Source organism: Bos javanicus, chromosome 22, assembly GCF_032452875.1.
Source record: "Bos javanicus breed banteng chromosome 22, ARS-OSU_banteng_1.0, whole genome shotgun sequence".
NCBI classification, from domain to species: domain Eukaryota; kingdom Metazoa; phylum Chordata; class Mammalia; order Artiodactyla; family Bovidae; genus Bos; species Bos javanicus.
In genome coordinates, this window is record NC_083889.1 from 37,641,285 (window position 1) to 37,664,813 (window position 23,529).

The window sequence follows — 23,529 nt, forward strand, 5'->3', positions numbered from 1 at the left end:
GCCCATCACCATCGAAATGTTGCCATTTGCGAGAAACTCATAGAAGTTGAATCAAAGTGACTTTTGGAAAGAGATGCCAGTATCTCCGGCAGTGTGCTCCGGAAATTACACGCTAGTCAACGTTTCTTATTGAGCACCTCCCTCTCCCCTCACTTTCGACTTCCCCTTAAGATGGGGACAGTTTTTGAAAATCTGAGAGAGAGAAATAAATAAGAGCATCCCGTCCCGGTCGCCGACGGGGATTCCGGCGCCCGGGGAGGAAGGCGGGCACCCCGCACCCTGGCGCTAAGCGAACTCTGCCCGCAGGTCGCTAAGTTTCTCCGTCCCCGTTTTCCAGCACCCGCCCGAGCCCAGAGGGGAAGGGGGCGACCGCCCGGGCCGGATCCGCGCCACCTGGAACCCGGGGCCTTTTTCGCTCGAGGACCGCGCCCCGCGCGAGTGCCCGCGTGCCAGACCCGCCCAAGCGCGCGTGGGTGCTAAAGTTCGCGGGGACCCCCCGCGAGGCGCCCCTTCTGTGCCCCGGGTCCCTCGACTCTCGGGCTCAACCCGGGCCGGGCGCCCCCTCTCCCCGCGCCTCCCCCGAGGAGAGCGAGCCCACCCCCAGCGGCGACAGAGGGAATGGGGCGGCGGGGGCCGCGGTCGCCGTCCCCCAGGAAGCGCTGGGGGTTCGGACCCCGCGTGGCTCCAGCCGCCCCGGCGGCGCCCGGGCGAGCTCACCTGGCGTCTGGCGGCCTCCGGGGCGGCCTCTGGGCGTGGGCCGGGCGGGGGCGGCAGGGGGCGGGGGGCAGGCTGCGGGGGCCGGGGTTGCACCGGGGCCGCCGCCGCCCGCCTGGCCTGGCCCCACACGCGCTGGCCGTGGCCGCCCCCGGGGAGTGCGGGGAGCGCGGGTCCCGCGGCGGCGGCGGCGCAGCGCGGCTCAGGCGGTGGAGCGGGCGGCCGCGGGCGCCGCCGCCTCCTCCTCCATGGCTGTTTACCCGGCTGCATTGTGGGAGTTTGACCTCCGCCGCCGCCAACCGCCGCCTCTGCTTGCGCCGCCGCCGCCGCCGCGCACGCCATGGGAGCCGTGACTGACGGTGAGGCCCGCTCGCCGCCGCCCCGGCCCGCTCCCTGGAGCCGCGCGGCTTCCCCGGCCCCCGCCGCCGCCTCCCTCGAGACCCCCGGCCTCCCCCGCCGCTTCCGGGAGCCCCTCGGCTTCCCCGACCGGGTCCCTCGGAGACCCGGGCTTTCCCGGCCGCTTCCCCCGAGCTCTTCAACCTCTCCCCGGAGCCCTCCCTGTCCCCCCACAGCGCCCCTCGGGCTCCCCGTCCGGCTCTCCCGAGATCGCGCGGGGCGTGGGGCGGGTGCGCCGGGAGGATCGTCTGGGGGCCGCGAGCACACGTGGGGGCCTGAGCAGGCTGGCAGCCAGCGATGCGCGGGAGGGTGGTACCCGGAAGGGGTCCAGGCTGTCGGAGGATGTGGTGAGGGAGCACTGGGTGGGGGCGCTGGGGTCCGAGGGGCGGCGAAGGGGAAGAAGGGCTGGAGGCCTTGCCGATGGGGGTCCGGAGGACCTAAGGAGGGGTTAGAAGAGTGCGAACTCCGAAGAGGTGGCCGGGGGGTGGGGTGGAGATCGCGCCAGGTTGGAAAGTTGGGAGAGGTCTCCGGACAGTATTGCAGGGGTGTCGGTGTACAGAGGGTGAAACCTGGAAAGTGTCTGGGAAGGTCCCCTAGACAGTGGATCGCACGGAGGCCTGGGAGCTAGCCCTGGATTGGGGGTAGGGAGAGGGAAGTGGGGATAATATCAAAAAAGAGTGGATGTGGACGGAGTGTTTGGAAGACTGCCAGGGACTGTGCCTAGGAGATAAAGAAGAGCCAGTATAGGGATGGGGCCACCTCGGGTGGAAGACTCATTTGTGTGTGCATGTCTTGGGGAGGGTGGTTTGTCCCCTGAAATGGAGTGGGGAGGGAGAGGTAGGGGCTGAGTTTCTGGCAAGTTGTGAGGTCAGTTTAGGAAGGTGGACCCATGTAAGGAGGGGAGCAGAATTAGAATGACACCTTGGGGAAGGTGGACAGGCATAAGCATGATGGGCAACTGGAGGGAAAACCTAAGAAGCTATCCAGTTACAGAGTAAAGAAGTCCGTTGACATTTGGGAAGGGGAGATCTAGGGGCACTGAGTCTGTGTGAAGAGTGGCCAGTAGATGCCTATAGAGGCCATTTCTGAAAAATTGGAGGTAGGCAAGGTCTCCACATGAAAGGACCAGGCCATGGGCAGAAGACTAACAGGCCCAGATTTGTGATCATGACAGGAAGTAGTTAGATGGAGGCTCTTCAAGGTCCAGTTAAAGCTTAGCTTCACTCCAGTTAATTTTTTTCAGTAGGTGTGTATCCCATCTGGGCTAAATCTTGGGATTATAACCCCGAGCTAACAGGCAAGACCTCTTCCTTCTCTGAGATCACAGTCTGGTGGGAAAGACACATGAGATAATAAGTTTTCATGGTGGAAAATGTTACTACAGAGGAAGTAGAAGGTTGGGAATTGTAGAAACACATAACAGAAATTGTTCATCCATCCTCAGAGATCGGAAAACCTCCCTGAAACAGTTACTGTTAATCTCACTTTTGAAGGATAAGTAGGTGTATTAATTGTTGCATTAGTATTCCAGGTGGAGAACCACTTGTGCAAAGGTCACAAGGTTTTGGAAAACTCAAAGATAACAAGTATTGGCTAGAAGTTAGAAAGTTACGAGCCAGACGTTTTTGATGGTTATGGGACACCGTTGAAAGATTTTAGCATTGGTGTGATGTTATCAGATGCCATTAAAAACAACAATCACACTCTACTCTGAATAATAATGAAGGGAAGGGAAAGTGAGGCGTTAATTGGCCTCTCTCCTTTCTAACATCTATAGCATATTGATAGTATGCCAAGCATGTTCTGATTACCATCCCCACTTTTCAGATGACACTGGAACACAAGGAGGTTAACTCAACCCTGGGTTGCACAGGTAGCAAGTTATAGAACCTGAGCTCAAAGCCAAAGGACCAGCTGCCATGATTCCTAGAGAGAAAGGATGGGGACTGAGACCAAGAGGAATGGCAGAGAAGCAGACAGGTGGAAAAGAAACTGATGAGGTTGAATGTCAGGAGATTGAGTGGATATGAGAGGAAGGGCCAAGGATTAGTCCAGGTTTCTGACTGGAGTGACTTTGTGCTAATTAGTGCTAGGGCTCTATTCATCGAGGTAGAGAATGGCGAAGGAGAGAGATGTTTTTGTCAGAGGGAGGTGAAGGGGAAGATGAGTTCTAATGCACTGATGCAGTCAGGTGCCCACTATATCCAAAGAGACCATCAGAATCCCCACTCTTCCATTCATAAGCAGTCTGACCTTGTGCAGGTTAATTAACCTCTTTGAGCCTCGGTTTCATTCCTTGTAAATGTGGATAATAAAATCTACTTCACAGGCTGGTTTTGAGAGTTAGATGCAGCAGAATTTGTGAAGTGCTTTGCACTGAGGCCGATACACAGTAATGTCCAGTAAATGCTGTTAAATGTCAGAGTTGGTTTACTTGCCTCTCCTCTACTTTCCCTTGATGAGGACTGTGCCTTCTCCCATTCTTTATCTGTGTAGATTTCCCCTTCCTGCCTTTTCTGCCTGGTGACTGGCCATTTATTCTTCAGGACCCATATCAAATAGTCTTCTCTGCTCTTTTCAAAAACCAGTTGATCTTTCACCTGTTAACCACATTATCTTATTATATTTCTGCTATATCCCTCAATATACTTAATTTACTTACATGGTGTGTTCCAGAAAATATTTAAAGCAGTTAATTATAATGAGACAACATTAAAATAAATGGATGATAGGGTCTTCCCTGATAGTCAGGTGGTTAAGATTCCACACTTCCAATGCAGGGGGCACAGGTTCGATCCCTGGTTGGGGAACTAACATCCCACATGCCTCACAAGGTGGGCCTTAGAAGTGATCAGAGAGTTTCAAGTGGTCATCTTTTGGATCATTCCAGGTTTCTGTGTAGAGAATGAGTTGTAGGAAGGCAAGAATGGAAGCAGGGAGGCCAAGGAGAGGTGGTCCAAGTGAGAAACCAGGTGGGCTCTGATTAGGATGATGGCAGTGGGGACGACTGAGAGTGGTGGCCTCCACATCCTCAGCCTCCTGAAGGGTTCTTGGAGAAGTTCCAGTACCTGTTTCTGGAGACTTGAGGAGGGCGGATGTCCTCTCGCCAATCTGAGTGCCTGGTCAGGTGCTGTGCCTTCATGTAATCCTTACATCCGGGTTTGCCTATCCAAGTGGACTGGGAGCTCTTGGAAGAGAAAGTCTTTATATCCTGTGCAAGGACACAATGGTTAATTGGAGGAATAATCTGCCCTCCTCTAAGGGAAGGAAAGAGATACTATATTGTTATCTATAGATACTGAACTTAGATGGCATCACCAACTCAATGAACATGAATTGGAGCGAGCTCTGGGAGACTGAAGACCAGGGAAGCCTGGCGTGCTGCTGCCACCAGGTTGCAAAGGTTTGGACATGACTTAGTGACCTTAGTGACTGAACAGCAACAACTGAACTATAAGTGTTATCCCTAGAAGCATCATCTGTGCATGGACAAGTGGAGGTCCCGGGAAGTTAATGGCTTATCGTCACAAAGCCATTCTCTCTCCTTCCTTGTTGCCACCCCAGCATTTTGGCTAACAGGAAAAACAGTTTAGATGTTGTCACTGTTAATGTAAACTATGTTCACAGTTTGTATTTTGTATGTTAATTTAAAGGGTGTTAAACAGTGTTAGAACCTAATAGAAGGCATTTCAGAAGCACTTTTTGCAGTACAGAGAACATTAGGTATATGTCTTGATCTGCCAGAGCAACAGATGGATGATAAGAAGGGCAGTGGGGAGCGGGATGTGGCTGTACACTCCGTTTAATAGAGCTTGTTGGTTTTGACAAGTGTTGCTTTTTTTTTTTTTAATTAGAAAGTATAATGCATGGATAATATGCCTGTTAAAACTTGAAATAATGGTTTTTAACATGCCCGTGAACAACATGACAGAATAACGGAATGCCACTGTGACTTTCTAATAATGTAGTTGTGTATATTTTCCTCTAACTACAGAGATGACACTTTTCATCTGTAAAAGGAAGATAATAATACATACTTCATTAGGTTTTTCCATGGATGAAGTGTGATTAATATATGTAAAGCACTTCAAAGTTGAGTGGCCATTTAATTGATTGTCCAAACCAGGACACTTTTCAGAGTGAAAGGAAGCAGGAGGTATGGTCATCAAATAGGAGTGTACAAACACTGTGTCTGCTGCTGTTCCGATTTCAGTTGTTGATCCAATGTTAATTAAACATTTGTAGCCAAAGGGTTTGTTTGACTTTTTTTTTTTTTCCACAAGTACCAATGGATTTGCCCACTTTGTTCTCTCTTCTGTGGTCCCAGCACAGGGGTTACTGAAGCAGTTCAAATATTAAATAATATTTCTTTAGCCAAGATAAAAGGCATCTCAAAGTGGGATTGGAGTTTCAACCGTGATTTGATTAGGGTCATATTCTAAACATTTAAATATATTTAGAGAAAAACCAGAAATGGTGAGGGACAGGGAAGCCTGGCACGTTGCAGTCCATGGGGTCGCAAAGAGGCGGACACGACTTGGCGACAGAATAGCGACAACAGAGAAAAACAAAGGACCTCAGCATTGATTTTTCTGCTTTTCTTTTTTCATTTTTAATGTAATTGTGGCTTTTGTCATTTACTTTGGTATCAGGAATTTATTTAGACTGGGCCTAAGTGTCTCTGGAGAGATCCCTGTTTTCATGGATGAATCAAAGCACCTTACTCTATCCACTTGACTTTTTTGTGTCTTAACATTGGTGGCATAGTTGTTTTAATGATTTTAAGCTTCTTGAAAAGAGGGGCTCGGTATTATTTCACCAGGAGGAATCCAGTGCAGTGGGATATACGTAATGCAGCTTAATAATCCATAAGGCGTGGTGATCTAGTGATGAACATAACAGGAATCTGCACACATGTTGTTTTGATATGGCTTAGTCCCTCCTCTTGTTAATAGGTCAGATCAAACCAGTTTCTTTTTTGTTGTTAACATGTCACAGATTTACTAAAGAACACTGATGAGAATTTTCAATACAGAAAAAATGAAGAAAAACACCTCAAAATGACCAGTAAGTTCTCTATCAAATAACGACTCTTAATACTGTGAGGAAGAAAAGTGGTACATGTCAGGAAATCCAGGAAGAAATGCCCCAAGGGACAGTGAAAACCTTCCCCTCTTCACCTTCCACAGCTCAGCCCAGCCCCCAGTGGCAGTTACTGTAAGGTGTTTCTTGTGTACCCTTCCAGAATGATTATTAAATGCCATCAAAGGTAAAAAGCATCTTCTCTGGTGTCAAACTCCTGAGTGTGAGTCCCAGCTCCACTCCTACTTCTTGTGGCATTTAATTTGCACAAGTAACTTCCAGTCCCTTCGGGCTCTTGTGAAACTAAATGAGCATATTGTAAGCATTAGTTAGTTGGTGAACCAGTATGCATATGTAAAGTTTTACACAAATATTTGCATGCTGTTCTGAACTATACTTCCATAATTAATGATACATCTTTGAGTTCTTTCTAATACCTTTTGGGGCTCCTCCTACCTTATTCTTTTGTGATATTCTACTAGTTTTTTAATCAATCCCCTTCTAAATGTTTTTTGTTATTTTCCTTTTTTTTTTTTTAACTTTTATAAATAGTATGACAGTGGAGATATTTGCATAGTTGTCTTTGTACACAGTGGGAATCACTTCTAGAAGACAGGTTTCAAAAGTATCTGTATTTTTAATACAAATTGCTACATTGGTTTCCTAGTAGCCAGCTGTTTTTTCCTCTGTAATCTTATCTCCAGTTATCCCTTCCTGTGGTTTTCAGTTTGTATCCAGAGTGTTTAGGAACACTAAGAAAAAGCCAGCGGTTCATTTGTGTACTTTCAGAATATCTTGCTAAAGAGCCTTTAGAAAGGAAATGCTGATCCTCACTGAGAGATCACAGAATTGCTATTTCTGAAAACCAGGTGAGATTGGGAGCTGTGAGGTCTAGCAGACTGGGAGGCACATTTGACAGTAGCTTCCCTGGTGGCTCAGAGGTTAAAGCGTCTGCCTGCATTGCAGGAGACCTGGGTTCAATCCCTGGGTTGGAAAGATCCCCTGGAGAAGGAAATGGCAACCCACTCCAGTATTCTTCCCTGGAGAATCCCATGGACGTAGGAACCTGGCAGGCTACAGTCCATCAGGTGCAATGAGTCGGACACGACTGAGTGACTTCACTTAACCCTAGGGGGAAGTTAATGACAGGCTCTTACCTGTTGTCAAGCCTTGACCTGTCCCTAAAGCAAGAGTTGTGGAACTTAGCCCACTATTATCTTCCAAATTGTCCTTTTCTTTCCTTTTTTGAACATCTGCTCCAAGAGGCTATGAAAACTTGTTCTGTAATCAAGGTTTTAATAGCCACTTTGAGGGAATAACAATTAGTTTGTGAAAGCAGTGTTAGTATGGGTTTATGAGAGATTGTCCTTTCCACACTAAAATGAGAAAACAACTGCGATGGCTGTGTCAGTCAGCCAGAGGCTTGGAAATGGAGAGCGGGTTTAATAACTGTAAAGGAGTCATTGCTTCCAGCCTGTTTATGAAGACTTAGGTATTAAAATCTAACCCTGTAAAATGGCTTTCTTGAGACCTATTTAGCATGTTAAGCAGCTTTGTATTCTAGTTAGAGGATGGGATATAAGACAGAAAAGGGTCTAAAAAAATCCATCCCAGTTTTTCAAATAAATATTTGCTTATCATCATGCTTGTGTCATAACTGATTTGAAAGTGATTTTGAATGGCAGACATTTTACAGGGTATACTTATGGTACCCATATAACTGAATCCAATAAGAAGTCTTCACACAAGCCTAAAATCTAGTGGAAGGCCACCGTTCTCGGAGCAGACATTAGGTGTTTGGAGTTAAAAGCTTTTCCGAGGTGGTTTTGATCCTTGTACTCAATAAAGAAAGTGATCGTGACAACTAAGGAATGACGTTGATAACACCACTGAAATAATTTCTAAACCAACTTCACTGTTCTTACAGGTACACCAAGGGCCTCCTGATTTAATATTACTATTCAGATTGATTACAGAGAGCTTCAGGCATGATGATAATTTATGAAGTCAATGCATATAGTAAACAGAACATGTTTAGTTTAGTTAGCTCTAGACTGGACACATGTTTAGTGTGTCCAGTCTAGAGCTAACTGATGAGGTACAATTAAACAATGCTCATGTCATACATGCCAGGAACCATCAGCAGCTGGCCATCCTTAAATTTAAAAAGAGCAGAGAAATTTCAGACAGGCAACTTACCCTTTTAATTTGTTGCTGTTGGAGCTATGCTCTGTACTTTTTATATATATTTATATATATAATTTCAGTCCTCCTCATCCCCACAGACTTTCCTAGGCAGCAACTACTTATGCTGTTTAAGCTAGAAATACAGTGACCTTACAGCATGAAGCTTGAGACAAGCGAATTTGTGACAAGTCATAACTGTGCAGAACTTTCTATGCATCTTATGTATCAGTACATAGGTGTATCTATAGATACAGCTCCAGCATTTATTCACTGTTTCACATTACTTTGGGAATTAAATTTAACATGAAGATAAGAATAACTGCTTTTTTTCTTTTTTGTTTTCCTATAGTGAACAGGCCCTTGTATACTTTATTTCCATAAGGTTTCACAGCAGTCCTATGAAGTGGATCGTTTTATTCCCATTTTTACAGATGAAGTTAAAAGTTGGTCACTCACACAAACTAAACACTGTGGACTAACCAGAACACTGGCCCCAGTTTTGGACTTGGGGTCTGGCTGTGAAGAAATGTTCTGTAGACGAAAGAGGGATCAGGCTCCAGCAGGAGAGAGACCTTGAGGGCCTGGACAGCACGTCCCCTGTGCTACAGAACTGATCAGCCTGCACTGCTCGTGCCAGCCAGTTGGTCCTGGCTCCTGCCTTTTCCTAACCAAGTCTCTGTTGAGCCCTCGTCTGCCTTCCAGGACCCGTGACTCTGATCTCTGCTTTAATTCACACCCTTTTAGCTCCTTCGGTGGGCATATGCTTTGGGAGCCTCCTAACTAGCCTCCCTGCCTGTGGGCGCTTCACAGCTGCACCCCATTTTGTACACTTGATCCTCCTAGCTTTCTAGCTTTCCCTTCCCTAGCTCCTAGCTTTCCCTTCACAAATCTCCAGCAACTCCAACTTGTTGCCTGCCAATAGGATCTGAGTCTACCAGTGTGTCACTCACTACTGTGGACTTCCACAATCTGACCCAGAGGTCAGCGCATACTGCCTGTATGCACTTGGGTCTTGACATCAGTCTCCAGGCCCCCAGACTTCTTAGTGTCCTAGAAGAGTGCTCACATCCCAGACCCAGCCTTGCAATCCCCACCTCTGCCTTAGCTCACAGCTTTCTCCCTGCCTGTTGTAGGTGAGGTGGAGAAAGACATGATTTTAGGTTGCTTGCTTTCTTTTCCTTCCTTCCACTTTAGTTGAAGTATAATTGATACACTAAGAACTACATGTGTTGTGTATAATTTGATGCAGTCGTGTGCTGTGCTTAGCCACTCAGGCGTGTCCGACTCTTTGCAACACTATGGACTATAGCCCGCTAGGCTCCTCTGTCCATGGGGATTCTCCAGGCAAGAATACTGGAGTGGGTTGCCATGCCCTCCTCCAGGGGATCTTCCTGACCCAGGAATCGAACTGGGGTCTCTTGCATTGCAGGCGATTCTTTACCAGCTGAGCTATCAGATACAAACACCTATGATACCATCACCACAGTCATAGCTTTCTTTATTTTGCAAACATCAACTAACAAATTTTGAGTACTATATGGTTCAAAAATGAATATAAGACATATTTTCAAAAATATAAGACCTGGTTCAAAAATCAAGTAATATAAGACATCTTCCAGCCTGTCCTCCAGCTACCCAACTTACACTGCTCGATTCTTTGGTAACTCCTTATAGCAGTTTCCTGTATATCATTCCAGTATATCTATGTGAACATCAGCACATATGAATATACTTATTTCCCTACTTTTATATGAAAAGAAACATGCCATAAACAGGATTCTTCACCTTGCTCTTTTAACAGGTTGTATTAAGTGGTCTTCCTTTCAGTATACACAGTTTTCCTCATTCTTTGTTTTTTATAACTTTATATTATTTTATCATATTCTTATACCAAAATTTATATACTTAATCTGCTGCCGATGAGCATGTCATATTGCATATGGGCAAGTATATCTAGGATTTTGGGGGTCAAAGAATAGATACTGTTAAAATGCCTTTTAGCTTTTTCTTTTTTTGACCAATGATGGTCATGTATCAGAAGAGCAGCTTTAGGGACTTCCCTGGCAGTCTAGTGGTTAAGTCTCCATGCTTCCAGGGAATGGGTTCAGTCCCTGGTCAGGGAACTAAGATCCCACAAGCCAAGGGGGAGGGCCAAAAAAAGGGGGGGAAAAGCAGCTTAAAATCCTCTTTCCCTGTTCCCCCCGAGCTAAAGGAAGCTCTCCTAATCTCCTGCCATGTGTCGGTATCACTTAACTATCTCAGCCTCCTCTGCGTGCGTGTGCATTCATTTTGTGTGTTATGTCTCCAGCTAGAGTGAAGGAACGCTTGTCTTTACTTCATGTCCTCAAGAGGTTAGGCTGGCACCTATGGACACTGCTGCTCATTGATCAGATATTCATGTCTTTTGTCTAGGAAGGGAAATCTCTGCTATGGACCTGAAGATAGGATGGTTCCATGTTTGTCCTTGTTAGTGTTTTATTGAGACAAAGCTATTTGGAGGGCAGATGTTCCCAGGCAGGCACCACAAATCCAATTTTAAAATATTTATTGAGCATCAGAAATGTAAAGATACAGTGTGAGAGACTGAAGAGGAAACAGAATGAACAGGACATAGGATGGGTCCCAGTGAACCTTTTCCCCAAGTTTATTTGGCCTGTATAATGCTTTAAACATTTTTCAAAAATTTTTGTAATTGGGATATTACATACATATGTAAAACAAGTGCACAGATCTTAAGTATACAGCTGAAAAGATCACAAAATGTTCTGGAAACATTTTCAGTTAGTCACCAAACTTTAAAAATCCCTTGAAAAACCAGATCTGGTCATAACCTCTCACTTTAGGTACTCAATCCTCAATTTCCCTACTTCATGTTTCCTACATTCATTTACATTTGACATCCATTGTCCTCCATAAAGGAGGGTTCCTAGTTATCTGGGAGGAAGATGGGGTTTCTTGGGGGCTTGAAAGAGTAGAGGTAGGAAGATCAAAAATAAACTAAATAGCATCAATTGACCACTGGACTGCTCACCCACTGAACGTTTACTTTTAACAAAGTTAAAACACAATTGTGACTTTATAAAAAAATCAATTTCATTTTCTGAATTTTAATCTCTGCCAGGACTGTGTTTTGCCTCAGTCTCCTCAAATAACATTGCTGCTGCTGCTGCTAAGTCACTTCAGTCATGTCTGACTCTGTGTGACCCCATAGACGGCAGCCCACCAGGCTCCCCCGTCCCTGGGATTCTCCAGGCAAGAACGCTGGAGTGGGTTGCCATTTCCTTCTCCAATGCATGAAAGTGAAAAGTGAAAGTGAAGTCCCTCAGTCGCGTCCGACTCTCAGCGACCCCGTGGACTACAGCCCACCAGGCTCCTCCATCCATGGGATTTTCCAGGCAAGAGTACTGGAGTGGGGTGCCATTGCCTTCTCCTCAAATAACATTATTGGTGGTTAAAAGAGGAAACCATTAGTTTATATCTTTCAGTGTAAAATTAAAACACTTGATGAATCCATAGCTTGAGCCGTCTGTCACAGCCATGACTCTGAGAACAAAACCCAATTCTAAACATGTTTATCTGATGTTGTCACAGAATAGATTTTAAAACTAGGGAAAAAAAAAAAAAACTGGACCCATCTGCCTTCCAAAGTTTATCTCCACTGCACCTGCACTCAAAAATACTTCCACCTACACACAGGAACTATTGTTTCAAGATTTTGCTGTTGATTCATCATGCAGGTTCTCTAGGAATTATTCACACTTTAAAAATTATTTTTTAAATGCCTGCATATGGTTAAAAAAAAAAAAAGACAATCCTATAAAATCATAAAAATTAAATCTCATCCTCTGTAATACCTCTTAGCAGAAATAGCCACTATTACCAGTTTCTTATGAATCCTTCCAAAGATATTTGCTGAATACATAGACACGTGTGTGATGGGCGCATCACACAGCGTGTGTGATGGGCGATACACAGCTGGCCTCCTTGTTTTCTACACAAATGGCAGCAAACTACGTGCTTCTCTGCACCTGTGTTATTTTCATTTTACTTAACATAGCTAAGGAGATTTTTATGATATTAATATATACATCCACACTATTTTTTTTTTTGGCTGAATCTTACTACCTCTTTTTAAAAACATGTGATTCAGCAATTATCTATGTATGTATGTATGTCTGTTTCTTTATTGGCCCCCTTGCGAGGCATGTGGGATCTTAGTTCCCCAACCAGGAATCAAACCCATGCCCCCTGCAATGGTAGCATGGAATCTTAACCACTGGACTGCTGGGGAAGTCCCTGCATATTATTACACTTAACAACTGTTTTATATTTAGCCAGTCTCTTCCTGGTGAATGTTTAGGTTTGCCGTCTTCCTACTACAAGCAGCACTCTTAAGAACAATCCTTTTACATTTATCTTGGTGCATGGGTGCACATGCATCTACAGGATGATTTCCTAGAACTGGACTAATGGGGTCAAAAAGCTATATGTATTTGGAAGATTATCTGATTGTCCAGCTGCTTTGCAAAGAGCACACCACTTACATTCTATCAGTGTATGTAAGTTTGATTTCTCAACACACTTACCATCACTTATTATCAGGTCTTTTGATCTTTACCAATCTGAAAGATGAAAATGATATCTTACTGTGGTTTCAACTTGCACATCTCTTGTTATGATCCAGCATTATCTTGTCCAGGAGGAACACTAGCTCAGGGCTGCCAAGCAAGCCCACTGCGGCCCTACTTTTTACTCAGCATTGTCATCTGCACTGCTTTTCTATTCTTTTTTCTCTTTTTCTTTTCCTTGTAGCAAAAGGGAGACAGACATTAAAAAAAAAAAAAAGTCCTCACGAGGAAAGAAACGTTACAATTACTAAATTACAACCCCCCCAAAATTTCTTTTTCTCTGACACACCTCATTCTCTTTTTCCAGTCTCCCACTATGTCTTTCGATCTTTTCTCTCTGTTCCTTTTACTAGTACCTTACAGTACTCAACGACATGAATGCTTCAGGCTTTCTTCTGTCTGAACAGGTTTTGCCCAAAAAGTTTCTCCAAGAATTATTGACTTATTTCTTTGGTAGTACCTGAAAATTATTTTTACTCTACAGCCTGACAATAAAATGTCCGTTCTGTGAGGGCAAGGCTTTTCCCTGCTATAACCGCAGCCCCTAAAACAGTGCCTAACATGAGACACTTAATAACTTCCCATATATATATATGGAAATTATATTAAAACCTACCTAACGTAAAATTGACCATTTTAATTCTTTTAAGAACAGTCTTTTATGTACAGTTCAGTGGCATCAAGTACACTTACATTTCAGTAGTTTTCTTCTAGATAAATGAATGTGTAGTGGTGTTGCTTATTTGTCCCTGAAAGTGAACAGGAACCAGATAGTCATTTTAATTCACATTATTCTGTCCTCCAGACGAAGTCATACGGAAGCGTCTCCTAATCGATGGAGATGGTGCTGGAGATGATCGGAGAATTAATCTGCTGGTGAAAAGTTTCATTAAATGGTGCAACTCAGGATCTCAGGAAGAGGGGTATTTCATGTTGCTGCCGTTTCTATACTAATGTCCTGCTGTGATTTTTTTTTTAGACCATACATATAGTGCTGTCAGTTTTTCATATTTTCACTCATTAACAGAGTCCAGAGTAGGTTTTTCTGGCCTTCCCTTCAGAGGCTACTTTTGTGTTTATTAAAATGTGCAGAAGGTGCAGTGATAAGAATTGAGGGTTAAATTCAGACTTATTACTTTGGTCCCTTTTAAAAGCAGATAAATGTGTAGTAAGACAAAATACTTAAATGAAATTTTCTCTATTTTTTAAAAATGTACTAATAAAGTTGCTGCAAGCTTTTATATATTTGATAAATTTCTAACTTAAAGAGTTTTTTCATCATTTGAATTAGCTTTTCACATAGATAAATAGAGTGAAAAAATTGAGAACAGAATTGTGATAATAAAAACTATCTTAAAACATTTTAAAAAGGCTATTAAGCAAAATTCAACAAATAGTTGTTTGAATTAAACTTATATTGCTAACAACTACAGTCCCATCTTTACATTTGTAACTAATACAGTTTATAAATTCAAGTAAACCACATTTGGAAAAAGAAAACCTAAGGGACAGATATTTCAAATTATTTTAAATAAAGCATATTCTCTCAGAACCTGGCATAATTAACTTAACAAAGGTGTGCCTGCATTGTAATGATTCAGCTGGAAATCCACAAAATGTTTATTCTCTTTCTCTCTCTTTTATGTTAGATACAGCCAGTACCAACGTATGCTGAGCACGCTGTCCCAGTGTGAATTTTCAATGGGCAAAACTTTGCTGGTATATGATATGAATCTCAGAGAAATGGAAAATTATGAAAAAATTTACAAAGAGATAGGTAAGGAAACAAAGTAATTGTTTCTGTCTGTAATTTTAATTTTTATGGGCTAAGGGAAACAATATTTACTAACATTTTTCTCTGGTTAGTGGTCGAATAATAACATTAATAGAAAGACTATGTTCTAATATGATATTATTCTTTGAGTTACAGCTGTGTATTAATGCCAGCATCTGTTTTATTAGCAAGGAAACTAAATTTAAAAACGCATTTTAAAACTGAAAATGGAGATTATTCATGTTGTTATAAAGTATCTTAAAAAAAACCTTTTTATATAGAATGTAGCATTGCTGGAGCCCATGAAAAAATTGCTGAGTGCAAAAAGCAAATTCTTCAAGCAAAACGAATACGAAAAAATCGGCAAGGTAAGGGTTTTGTGGGATGTAGTGTGCAAATACTTCATTACTGACTAGTATTTTCATGCAGCTTTTAATGTGGTGAGATGAAACCTTCAGCTAGAATCGACCTAAATTATAAAAAAGAATTAGGAGACAAACTTAATTCTTTAAAACTATATTATTGTTTAAAATAGCAGAGAAGAAAGGCCATGGTAAAAAAAAAAAAAAGTTGGACTGTGTTGATTAAAGAAGTATGTTTTTAAGTATTCAATTTTTTTTTTTTTTACTGCCCTCATACCCCTTTGCCTAAATAATGTTATACAAGTACATTAGATTTAGGACTTTGTGTTTTGTGTGTGTTTAATGGAACTACATAAAAAAAAAAGAAATAATATAAGCCCAGTGACTTTTTTTTATTAAGGACTGTGCAAGCAAACATTTACAGTCTGCCTGGATTTTATTAGAATAGGAAGATTAAAGTTGTTTTCTTCCAATCTCTTTTGTTCTTAATTAAGGTCTGCCTTATTTTAGTTCATATCAACTAGTTCAAAATAATTTTAATGGCAGAGGCATTGCTCCTCCTATAGTGTAATTTGAAAGGAAGATTAAAAATATAATGTAAAGTCACAACTGTGACATATACATGAAAGATGTAGAAAATGTTAATGATTATTTTGGAGTTGTGGAGTTTTATCATTTAGGTTTTGTTGTTGTTATTTATATTGAACATGTATTATTTTGTAGTCCAAAAATATTTTATTAAAAATCACACTTATATTGAATTAATACACTGTCAACAAACAATTTTACTTTTTAATGAGTTAATTAAGATGATGTTCAATTCCTTATTTTTAAAAGATGGTTTTTTAATTCAGTCTAAAATGCATGTGGTCAGGTTGCAGTGGCCAATTTAGAGCAGGATATACCAACTTATTTAAGAACTAATATCAATTGTAAAAAAAATTTTACAGTGTTTTGGTAGATTAATGAGGCTTTTAAGTAAATGCTGCCATATATCATTTCATAGGAAAAGTTAACAAGAGATACATGACTTACCTTGGAGGTCTTAGTGGAGCAGAAACAAAGTTCCTGAATTATAAATCATTTCTAAGTTTATGAGATCTTTACCTTTGAAATGAGTGAGAAGTATAATTTCCCCTTGTCTAAGATTTGAAACTAATTGTAGGATACCTTGTTAATTAATTATAGATCACCTTGTTGGACTTCCCTGGTGGCTCAGACAGTAAAGTGTCTGCCCGCAGTGCGGGAGACCTGGGTTCGATCCCTAGGTCGGGAAGATCCTGTGGAGAAGGAAATGGTAACCCACTCTAGTACTCTTGCCTGGAAAATTCCGTGAACTGAGGAGCCTGGTAGGCTACAGTCCATGGGGCCACAAAGAGTCGGACACAACTGAGCGACTTCACTTTCACTTTCTTGGTCTTCTATTTGCTGGGCAAATAATAAGATTCTCTTATGTTCAGACTCAGTCTAGTTGATGATCAATAATGACTTAAGTTCACTTTCTCTTATGCCAGCCCCTGTATTCTACCCAGGAATGCGTAAATGGAAACAGAGTAGGAGCTAAAATCCTTGTTTGGAACATACTTTTGAAGTCATGAATTGTTGCAGTTATAATTGAATGAGAGGAAGCTGGCAATACTCCGCATATCCTTCAATGTTTCCACTTCTTTATCTACTAGGAAAATAATTAGGAGAGATTTGTGATGTTAGACATTTTGTTTTGATATCCAGGTTTGACATATCTTATTTTGGTAAATATTTTTGTATCTTTCAGAATATGATGCACTGGCAAAAGTGATCCAGCATCATCCAGACAGGCATGAGACATTAAAGTAAGTCTAGAGCTTTACTCCGAAAAGAACTAATCTTTATACATAAATGTTTACATACTAGTCTACACGTTCCGTTTCTATGGGAATATATCATATGTTTCAAAAAATAGGGGTCAACCTTAAAAATTACAGATTCTAATACCACTTGATGAGATTTTTCCTTCTGCTAACCTTGCTGCCTATAGTTCTAAAATAAATGCATGTAATATGTATCAATACAAAAACAGATAAGAGAAGGTAATGGCACCCCTACTCCAGTACTCTTGCCTGGAAAATCCCATGGACGGAAGAGCCTGGTGGGCTGCAGTCCATGGGGTCGCTAAGAGTCGGACACAACTGAGCGACTTCCCTTTCACTTTTCACTTTCATGCATTGGAGAAGAAAATGGCAACCCACTCCAGTGTTCTTGCCTGGAGAATCCCAGGGACGGGGGAGCCTGGTGGGCTGCCGTCTATGGGGTCGCACAGAGTCGGACATGACTGAAGCAACTTAGCAGCAGCAGCAGCAACAGAATATGGTCTACTTATCACTAAGTCGCTAAGTCGCTTCAGTCGTGTCCGACTCTGTGCGATCCCATAGACAGCAGCCCACCAGGCTCCCCTGTCCCTGGGATTCTCCAGGCAAGAACACTGGAGTGGGTTGCCATTTTCCTCTCCAATGCATGAAAGTGAAAAGTGAAAGTGAAGTCGCTCAGTTGTGTCCGACTCCTAGCAACCTCATGGACTGCAGCCTTCCAGGCTCCTCTGTCCATGGGATTTTCCAGGCAAGAGTACTGGAGTGGGGTGCCATTGCCTTCTCCGTGGTCTACTTATATAGAATACTAAATAGGAGTTATAGAGAATTTGGAAATAAACACTTTCCAAACACCAATTTAAAAAACAATCAGTGAAAAGGAAAACAGAAGATATATATAATGAACTTTAAATTATTACTAAGTTTCTGAAATATATACAGAATAATAATCATTTATAAAACTTAGAGCCCTCCAAATATTCTATACTGATCCTGTATATTATTGAGATACAAATATATGCATAAAAAAGGATTGGTATAATATAAGGATTGCCTGAATGGAAAGTAGAGGAGGGAAAAAGGCCTGGTTCAGAGGAAAATGAAAGTGAAAGTGAAAGTGAATTCGATCAGTGGTGTCCGACTCTTGTGACCCCATGGACTGTAGCCTACCAGGCTCCTCCACCCATGAGATTCTCCAGGCAAGAGTACTGGAGTGGGTTGCCATTTCCTTCTCCAGGGGATCTTCCCGACCCTGGGATCGAACCTGGGTCTTCCACATTCCAGGCAGACGCTTTAACCTCTGCAATTTAGCACATTTACCCACCCCCCCACACACAAAAAAAAGTTTGAATTATGACAAAATGTTAAAAGGGTTTGATATCCTATTGTCAAGTTATCCTATACTTTAAAAATTATCTAAAATTTAATTTTAATGAAAATTAGTACATATTTAGAAGCTAAGGAATCACCCTTAGTTTTAAAAGTCTCATCATAATGGACGTTAGAACTCCTTATCCTTTATAATAAATACTATTATTTAGTAACTAAAAAGTTAGATATTAATTATGAATTCTTTTCTCCCAATTAGCAAAATATAACACTTTCACTTTTTTTTTCAGAGAACTAGAGGCTCTGGGAAAAGAATTAGAACATCTTTCACATATTAAAGAAAGTGTTGAAGATAAGGTATTTGCATGTGATATGTATTAGTCTTTGTGTTCTGTATTGGTTTATAGGTCATTTGTGTATTAATTTTTTTTCTTACTAACACAGCTGGAATTGAGACGGAAACAGTTTCATGTTCTTCTTAGTACCATCCATGAACTTCAGCAAACACTGGAAAGTAAGTAGCATGACCGTAAAATGAATGTTCATGTCGATTTTATTTTTTAAAGATGAACTTATTTTACTGCATCAGGTCTTAGTTGCAGCATGCCAACTCTTAGTTGCATCTTGAGGGATCTAGTTCCCTAACCAAGGATCAAACCCAGTTCCTGTGCTTTGGGAGCACAGAGTCTTAGCCACTGGACCACCAGGGAAGTCCCTATGTAGATATTTTAATGACCAAGGGAACTTCTTTTTAAATTGAAGTCTCTTACATAAATTTTGCATTTTGATTCAACTAATGTGTGCTTAGTCACTCAGTCATGTCCGACTCTTTGCGATCCCATAGACTGTAGCCCACCAGCCTCCCCTGTCCATGGGACCCTCCAGGCAAGAACACTGAAGTGGGCCGCCATTCCCTCCTCCAGGAATTCAACTAATAACAACAACCAAAGCAGAACTTTTAAAAACCAAACCCCCTTGTGTGGGTCAGTTGCAATCATAGGCTGCCATTTTGCCATTTTTGCTTTAAATATATTCACTTATAAAGGACAAAAATGTTTTCATATATTCATCAGACATATAGTTTAAGCAAATTTGATTAGAGTTTTATGTTTCTTTTTCAACTGCAGATGATGAAAAGCTCTCAGAGGTAGAAGAAGCTCAAGAAGCAAGCATGGAAACTGATCCTAAACCATAGACCAGTAATCACTGTCCATTCCCAAGAGTGGTGAATTAGCAGTGTGATCTCAGTGTGCTTAGAATTTGTTGCGCTCTAGAGATATGTAAAGTTTTGGCAATGAACTGTTTTGCTTTTAAATGTTAATGTAGAGTTCATTCATATTTCTTCACACAGAGGAAGATGACTTCATTATATATTTGCTTTTACTGAAATGTCTTTTTTGTATTTAAAAGGTGGGAAGCAACATCCAAAATAAATGTTGAATAAAATGTTTTTAAGTCAAATATATTTGTGCTCATTGGCATTCTAGATAGTTTTTAATTGGTAACATTGACTTGCTCACAAAATAAATGGAAGATAGTGAGAAGGTGACATTTCTGGAGTGTACATGAGAAAATGAGTCAACTTTTGGAAATTGTTACCACTTTTGAAAATGAAGACCATGAACAGGCTCTCAGGAGAGCTGTACACTTGTTAAATTATGTACAGAATGTTTGTGGTGTATAAGATGCAAAGTCAATCAGTGTGTATTACTTTCTAGATCTCTGTCCTTAACACTTGAGATATATGGTTGGTAAATGTTTTGGTAAAACATTTTCTCTCTATTGTTTTCTTCTGTTGGAGTAATTTTCAAGAGTCTTGCAAGAAAGGATTTCATGATCTTTTTATAAATTTAAGTCTGAATCACATGTACTTTTTTTAAGGATTGAATTATATGTCTAATACTTGCTAGGTTCCATCCTTATCCATTCATTTTAGTTCAGAAACATGACTCTTTGCATGAATCATATCTTAATAATGTTATGTTTTTGTAATTTTAATAAGAACTCTTCTCTTTAAAAACAAAGGTTTAAAGTTAGCTCAATAGTAGTCACAGTGAAAGTGTCAAAATACCTTTAAGTGCTTCCTATAATTTCATCTGGCAAATCATGGAAGAAATTTCTTTGTAGAATTGGTATGCCCTGGTAAATATTTCTATTTTCCATTATTAGTAAAAATTATGAAGCAAAAAATTGCTTATATTGACTCAGAATTAAAAATCAATTTTTGTAAAAAGACTGTTGGGCAAAATATTTTTATAAGGACTGTTGGGCAGAATATTTTTAAACTCACCCCCCCAATTGATTAAGAGAAATTTATTCAGGATTATGTACCAAAAGATAAGAAGCCCTATGTACATAACTTTTATGCCATCAGAAACAGAATCAGAAGCAGCACCAGGTACATGGGAAACACACATTTTTCAGTTTATACTTTCTCATGGTTCGTTTGGACATCCTCTGGAACTGCTTGGAAGACTTAAGAACTTCATCCCCTAGAAACTCACAGTGTTGAAGTTCAGCATGTCTTTGGGCCAATAACTTCATGGATTTATCTGTCACTGTTTCTATGAGGTCATCCACCTATAACAGCCCAGAACAAAGAAACGAAGCCATGTGTTAGAAAGCCTTGTCCACACCGAAGGGAGAGCTGTTTTTCCTGAGGGATGAGTTCAGGAACTGGTGGATGTCTGCAAGTCCCAAAGTATTATTCTAATTCAAGTCACAGCAAACAGAGCTTGAAAACATGCCTTTACCACCCAGTGCTAAAGACAGTCTCATTTCTTCTCAAACCCTTGTGTGTGTGCGCCTTCATTTTAATTGAATTCACTTTAACATTTAGTAGGCACACAGCATCATCCTCAGCGCCCTCAGCGATCCTGTAGCCACTCTCAAATGCCCCCCACTAACAGGATGCCTTCATGCTAATCATTAGTTCGTCCCACAGCCACGCTGTCTAGCAGGGCTGTGCGTTCAGTTGAGCCCAGGCCTCTGATGCTTTTGAAACACAAAGTAAAAACCTTTGTCCACTACCTGCATTTGAAGCTTTCCCACTGTCAAATCTGGTTTCTGGAGAATGTTTTCCATGCTGTGCTTCTTTCTTTTAAATACCGGAAAGTGTGGTCTCTTTTTTGATGAATATGGAACCTATCATAAAAATGTAAAAAACACATCAGATTAAGAAGTGCCACCATTATTTCTGTGACGGTGCTTCAGTGAACACTCTTACCCTTGCGACATCCTCTTTTAAACTGAATATTTGCCACATAACAACATTGGACTGGAGGCTGTATTCATATTATTCTCCACGCCCCATGCATCTCCTTTGTGCCCAGAGCTCTCTTTGAAGAGATCTATAGGGTGCAGAGAAATGAGATTGTCTGGTTCTGAAAGAATATACAGTGTCAGGAAAAAAAGCAGGTCATTTGTAAGGGGAAGAAGAAGAAATTGCCTCTGTAGCCGCTGAGCACAGCCAGAGTGTGGAGCTGTTGTAGACGAGTGCCCCAGAAAGCTCATTATCACTGGATCCAGTTGCTAATCTGGTCTTTTCTGCAGGTTTCCTTATTTTCATGGCAGACATGTTTCCAAACATAAAAAAGAAAGCTCTGGGTTCTTTTCATTGCATGCCTGATACCCTTCCCATGGTCCCTGGCTTGCTGGTTACAAGTACCTGTGCTATTAAAACTCATTCCTAGGTCGTGGCTCCTGGCTAATATGGCCTTTTTAGTCTTACTAGGTTCACTCTTCCTTCCCCTGTGTTTAGTAATTACCATGAGGACTACTGTGAGACCTACACAAAGTGGGATGTGCAGTCACATTTGGGTCTTGCCCTTTGCCCGAGTTTACAAATGAGTCTGTGGAAACTCTGCCCTGCTGGCTCCTGCATGCATGCTCAGTCACTCAATTATGTCTGACTCTTTTGTGACCCCGTGGGCTATAGCCCGCCAGGCTCCTCTGTCCTTGGGATTTCCCAGGCAAAAATACTGGAGTGGGTTGCTGTTCCTCCTCCAGGGGTTCTTCCCGACCCAGGGATGGAACTTGCATCTCCTGCATTGGCAGGCAGATTCTTTATCTGGGAAGCCCTGCCAGCTCACCCCGGCTCCAGTGTCAGTTGCAGAACCTTCCCCAATCTAACCAAAGCACAACTCCTTTTGTTTCTCTCTCATAAAACCCAGTGTTTTGTTTTTTTTTTTCCTACTAAGCACTAGCTTGGTAATTACTTAAGTTATTTCTGTGTATTGAATACCATTATTAAAAAGTCAAATGTCTTGAAGGGTCAGGCAGGTTTTGAGAAACAGGCTCAGTTGGTCTGGCATGGACTGGAGAGAACGGGCCTCCCGCAAAGGGGGTGGCCTCTGTGTAGCTCTGCTGTTGCTGGAGGAGCTGCAGGCTCCATGTTGCCAAATCCTCTTATTTTTCAAAAGGAAGTTGAAAATCCAGACTTTTGTTTGAACGATTCTAATTTCGAAACGTGGACAACTGATTCAAATATATGAGAATGTTCTGAGAGCTAACAGTGCCATGGTTTAATGTCCGTCTCCTCCATCAAACTATAAGTTCCATGGAAACAGGACAAGGGCCATTGGGTCACCTTTATAGCCCCCAAACGTAGAAACTGCCCAGCACATATTAGGAATATGATAAATATGAACCTAGCACTCAAGAGGCAAAATTCAAAACTAATACTGGTACACTCTGGCAGTGCACTAGAGCAGCGCTGTTTAATAGAACTTCCCACAAAAATGAAAGTGTTCTTTATCTGTGCTGTCAAATACCATAGCCACTGGCCATATGTGTTAACTGAACACATGAAATGTAGCTAGTGCAGTGAAGGGAATGGACTGTTCTTTTTATTTAGTTTTAATTAATGTAAATAGTCACATGTGACTATTGGCTACCATAATGCTGCTAAGTCGCTTCAGTCGTGTCCGACTCTGTGCGACCCCATGGACTGCAGCCCACCAGGCTCCCCCGTCCCTGGGATTCTCCAGGCAAGAACACTGGAGTGGGCTGCCATTTCCTTCTCCAATGCATGAAAGTGAAAAGTGAAAGTGAAGTCACTTAGTCGTGTCCAACTCTTCGAGACCCCATGAACTGCAGCCCACCAGGCTCCTCTGTCCATGGGATTTTCCAGGCAAGAGTACTGGAGTGGAGTGCCATTGCCTTCTCTGTGGCTACCATAATAGACAGTACAATTAGAACCTAGCATAGTAATT

General features: G+C 41.9%; 2 protein-coding genes across 4 annotated transcripts in view; one reads left to right on the forward strand and one right to left on the reverse strand.

Annotated features, from left to right (window-relative positions):
* ATXN7 (ataxin 7) overlaps positions 1 to 4,321 on the reverse strand; it is a 163,447-nt gene extending 159,126 nt beyond the window's left edge. The window contains exon 1 of the mRNA XM_061396501.1: positions 4,179 to 4,321. The gene's annotated coding sequence lies outside the window, so the exon portion shown is untranslated. The remainder of the gene's footprint in view (positions 1 to 4,178) is intronic.
* THOC7 (THO complex subunit 7) lies at positions 215 to 19,777 on the forward strand. Of its 3 annotated transcripts, none has more exons than XM_061396512.1 (9): positions 215 to 306; positions 6,109 to 6,177; positions 13,813 to 13,930; positions 14,657 to 14,784; positions 15,063 to 15,149; positions 16,918 to 16,975; positions 18,607 to 18,673; positions 18,761 to 18,830; positions 19,444 to 19,777. In XM_061396512.1, the coding sequence occupies exons 2-9, from the start codon at positions 6,171 to 6,173 to the stop codon at positions 19,509 to 19,511; spliced, it is 603 nt and encodes a 200-aa protein (XP_061252496.1). In that variant the 5' UTR covers positions 215 to 306; positions 6,109 to 6,170; the 3' UTR covers positions 19,512 to 19,777. The 3 variants fall into 3 exon arrangements, with proteins under 3 accessions (XP_061252496.1, XP_061252494.1, XP_061252495.1); XM_061396510.1 differs by lacking the exon at positions 215 to 306 and adding an exon at positions 971 to 1,073; XM_061396511.1 differs by lacking the exons at positions 215 to 306; positions 6,109 to 6,177 and adding an exon at positions 984 to 1,073.
* The last annotated feature ends 3,752 nt before the right edge of the window (positions 19,778 to 23,529 follow it).

Bases quoted from the DNA above. Each gene is read 5' to 3' on its own strand.
- THOC7 (XM_061396510.1), top strand. The intron at 6,178-13,812 runs GTAAGTTCTCTA...TCTGTCCTCCAG, and splicing joins AAAACACCTCAAAATGACCA to ACGAAGTCATACGGAAGCGT. The intron at 15,150-16,917 runs GTAAGGGTTTTG...TGTATCTTTCAG, and splicing joins AATACGAAAAAATCGGCAAG to AATATGATGCACTGGCAAAA.